Source organism: Berghia stephanieae, chromosome 1, assembly GCF_034508935.2.
Source record: "Berghia stephanieae isolate SIO BIC M18660-M18661 chromosome 1, UCSD_Bste_1.3, whole genome shotgun sequence".
Lineage (NCBI taxonomy): Eukaryota > Metazoa > Mollusca > Gastropoda > Nudibranchia > Aeolidiidae > Berghia > Berghia stephanieae.
In genome coordinates, this window is record NC_088360.1 from 68,951,817 (window position 1) to 68,956,816 (window position 5,000).

The 5,000-nt window shown below is 33.1% G+C and overlaps 1 protein-coding gene and 1 long non-coding RNA gene across 3 annotated transcripts in view; one reads left to right on the forward strand and one right to left on the reverse strand.

The window, feature by feature from the left end:
* LOC144980374 (uncharacterized) overlaps positions 1-5,000 on the forward strand; it is a 39,800-nt gene that overhangs the window by 28,026 nt on the left and 6,774 nt on the right. The window lies entirely within an intron of this gene.
* The window catches only part of LOC144980358 (solute carrier family 22 member 15-like), a 17,603-nt gene that overhangs the window by 2,133 nt on the left and 10,470 nt on the right, over positions 1-5,000 (reverse strand). The window contains exon 2 of one of the 2 annotated variants that reach the window (XM_078928053.1): positions 1-4,773. This exon is cut by the window's left edge and continues 2,133 nt beyond it. In XM_078928053.1, the coding sequence (XP_078784179.1) occupies positions 3,194-4,773 (1,580 nt within the window). In that variant the 3' untranslated portion in view covers positions 1-3,193. The remainder of the gene's footprint in view (positions 4,774-5,000) is intronic. The other variant, XM_078928062.1, reaches the window with a different exon arrangement.

Sequence of the window (5,000 nt, forward strand, 5' to 3'; positions counted from 1 at the left end):
AACAAAAAAACAAACAAAAAAAAAAAAACAACACAAAACAACAACCCCCCCCCCCCCAAAGAAAAAAAAAACAACCAAAACAAAGAAAACTTGCCGAATCTTCCTCTGTGCCTAGCCAACCCAAACTCTCGAGCAGGTATTTGAATGGGATACTTACCAATAGGAGAACACGACAATTGTTCCTTATAAGAAATCAATCACCATTCTGGAATAAAAATCATATCCCAGAAGAATAAAACAAACAAAAAAAAACCCACGAAATTAACACACACACACGCACACACACACACACACCTCAAACACACATACACACTTAACTGATTATTTGACTCACAAACAGAGGAGGTGGGGTTTGTGAAACATTTAAGACGATACGGTTATATCATGTAATTACGTGGATTCGAATCCAGCTCAGGAAAAGCAAAAACGGGATATTGCCCAGCTTTCGTGTGAAGGACGAATAGTGCAAGCAACACTATTTGTCCGTACGTACGGCAACCACGGTTGATGCTATTCGACCTTAAGGACGAATAGGGCTACCCTATTTTTATTTCAATGTATTTTAATAGAGCTTCATAATTGTTGATCGGGTCTTTTATAATTTTTTTCATCGGTCCATCTGGGAATTTTGTTAAGATTCGTTTGCAGTAGCGGAGAAATTCAATGCTAAACGGCTGTCCATTATCGGGTCTTTGGATTTGGAATGTGTTGTTTTTGATGAAAACACTTGTGAAGTGTTGAAAATAATTTTATCCATTTCGATGGGTTGGAGTGACAAAAGTTGGTTTAATTTTAATGGGTTGTGTAGATATAGTATGTCTGAACATACCTTCTTGTTGTATAAACTTATTCCAAGAAGAATTACTGGTCGGTTCATGCTGATAACTGGAGCCAATTAGAAATGTCAAACAAATCACAATACTATTTCCGCCATTCACAACACGTTTTACAACATTGTAACCATTCTGTCCGAAGTCTAGTCGAATTTTACCACTTTTGATACACTCTTTGGCAAGAAATCTGACCCTTGTCACAAGTCCTATACTCCTTCTAGACATTGTCTGTGTTTACGAGGACAGCTACCACGGATGATGGATACAAGAGACGGTAGATCTAGAGACTGCGAGAGACCCGACTGACCTGTCCGCCATCTTGAACATACATACATACATACATACATACATACATACATACATACATACATACATACATACATACATACATACATACATACATACATACATACATACGTACTACCTACAACATACATACATACATACATACATACATACATACATACATACATACATACATACATACATACATACATACATACATACATACATACATACATACATACATACATACATACATACACATACATACATACATACATACATACATACATACATACATACATACATACATACATACATACATACATACATACATACATACATACATACATACATACATACATACATACATACATACATACATACATACATACATACATACATACACATACATACATACATACATACATACATACATACATACATACATACATACATACATACATACATACATACATACTATACATACATACTACATACATACATACATACATACATACATACATACATACATACATACATACATAACATACATACATACATACATACATACATACATACATACATACATACATACATACATACATACATACATACATACATACACTACATACATACATACTCATACATACATACATACATACATACATCATACATACATACATTACATACATACATACATACATACATACATACATACATACATACATACATAATTACATACATCTACATACATACATACATACATACATACATACATACATACATACATACATACATACATACATACATACATACAAATACATACATACATACATACATACATACATACATACATACATACTAATACATACATACATACATACATACATACATACATACATACATACATACATACATACATACATACATACATACATATACATACATACATACATACATACATACATACATACATACATACATACATACATACATACATACATACATACATATCATACATACATACATACATACATACATACATACTACAATACATACAACTACATACATACATACATACATACATACATACATACATACATACAACATCAACAACATACAACATCACTACATACATACATACATACATACATACATACATACACATACACACATACATACATACATACATACAATAACACATACATACATACATACATACATACATACATATACATACATACATACATAATCATACATACATACATACATACATACATACATACATACATACATACATACATACACATACATACATACATACAATACATACATACATACATACATACATACATACATACATACATCAATACATACATACATACTACATACTACATACATACATACATACATACATACATAACATACATACATACATACATACATACATACATACATACATACATACATACATACATACATACATACATACATACATACATACATACATACATACATACATATATACAGACATACATCATATTTCACATAACATGATAAAACATATTTGTATTGGAAGTGTTGAAAATAGTATTTGGAGTATAAGCACAAAGGACATTCACTAAATATGGAAATCGCCTACAATGGAGAGCAATAAGTCTACTTCATTTGTTGGAATCGTTGTCATACAGGGAAAGATTAATGACTCTATATCTCCTCAATTTGAAAAAAGAAATTATGCTAGTTCTGTAGGCCACTCTAAGAAATTGATAGACAAAGACTTGAAGTCATTAAGATAGGAATATGATTAATAATTGTAATAATAAAAAACAAATCTGATTTATTAAGACTAAGTTAGCCTTTAAGTAGACAAGATACGATTTGAATTACATCGTGGAATTCTATTATAAAGATGTAAATAAAAATCAATCAGTTTGAGACGGTCCTTTTTCATTTCATGTTTCCATTGTTTCAAAAGTTTTACCAAATAGCAAGTGAAAAAATCGAATTATTTATTCAGTTTAAAATCGGTTTAAGACGGTAATTGATACCAACATAATTGTTATGGTTATCATTTATCCATTTAACTCAATTGTTACCTTATCTGTAAACGTATCTTGTAATGGTTTACCTTTGGTCTCGGGGAGAAAGATGATAACGATAGCAGAAAAAATTGCTAGAACGCCCATTACAATGTAATTAATAAAAATTGAACTTTCGTTAACTGGTATTAATATGGGAGCAATAATCCCACCAACTCGACTCAAAAAGAGAGTCCAACTATTAGCAGTGCCACGAATGACCGTAGGATAAATTTCAACATTGAAAATCAACAATACCCCCCAAAAAGCACTGATACTGATTCTACCCACCATAGCAAGAGTAGCTACTCCATAGGCTTTAGCATCTCCAGACAGAGTCACTTGAAAGCAAGCAGCGACCAACAAACAAAGGCCTGAAAATCCCGAGAAGGCGATACCTGCTTTTCTCCTTCCAAAAATATTTGGGGCAAACATGAGACAAGAATCAATAACAACTTCAATTCCGTAAAACATTATTAGATTAAAGTAGAAGTTGCCACTCAGTGCTTTAACTCCAAATGCTATTGCAAAATAAATTAGACTTACTGACAACCAAGGCACAGATATAAGAAGAGTATTCTTTCTATAGTCTCTTTTAAAAAGATGAAGAGTATTACGTATAACATTTATGACATTGTCCTTTTTAATTTCTGATCTTAGTTTGGTGTTTAAATTTTCTAGAACTGGTACTGCCCTTCTATTATACTTTGCAATCTTTTGGGCTGTTCGATTAAATTCCTTAGTCTTCTTGTTTACTTCGAGCCATCTCAAACTCTCAGGCAGCCACACTACAGGGATCAGACCCACTGCACATATGACGCAGGTCGCTATATGGATATCACGCCAGTCCTTCAGAATAAAACATATCAAGCCAAAAAACACAATGTTGATGGGGTAACACGGCAGACCCAATAGTATCGCCCTCCAATTTGTTGGCGTGAATTCAGAGTAGTACACGATGTATAGAGTCGATTGAATAGATATTGGAATTCCAACTAAAAACCTCAACGCTGCGAACATTTGCCAAGAAGATGAGAAAACTAATATAACATTTAAAATTAAGGTAAGCAGAACAGAAAGATAAATTACATATTTTCTTCCAATCGCATCACTTGCCACGCCTGAGAGACTAGCACCAATTGCAAGTCCTATCATTTGGAGAGATATAATGAAGGATGGGATCCATGCCCTTTCACAGACAAGACCCCACTCCGTGACAATAGTCACAGCTTCTTGGTTAAAATCAACATGTCTACACGCCTCAAATGCGGGGCAATCGTCCAGTTTATATTTTCTTGAATTTGTGTTGTTCCTCGTCGTTTCATTTTCTCTACTTCCTATTTCATAGTCGACCAGCTGTTTGCTAACATGTAAGTGATTGTTACTTGTAACGTTGTCTCCATGAATTGTATCGTTGTATATATCGAGACATTTCCATCCCGGATTGTAATTGCCAAATGTCATGAAATGGCTAGTGAAGGAGTAAGCACCATAGCTCACAATTGCTACATTAACGTAAAAGATCACCTGAAATGGACCGCATCCAAGTTGCTCGATGATCCGCTCTGATTTACCTGAAAGTATAAAATGTTAGAAATTAATTTATTTGTTTTTATACAAAATTTAGCGCAATTGTAGCTTAAAAACGTTCTTACCCGCACAATAAGGAAGAGAAAATCATGCTCACGTTGCCATGCCATGTGTCGATAGTAAACTCTTAAGTTTTCCTTAAACTAAAGTAATCACGAATTAAAAAGGGTATTTTTACGCAAAATGTTGTAATGGTGTTACAATGATATTA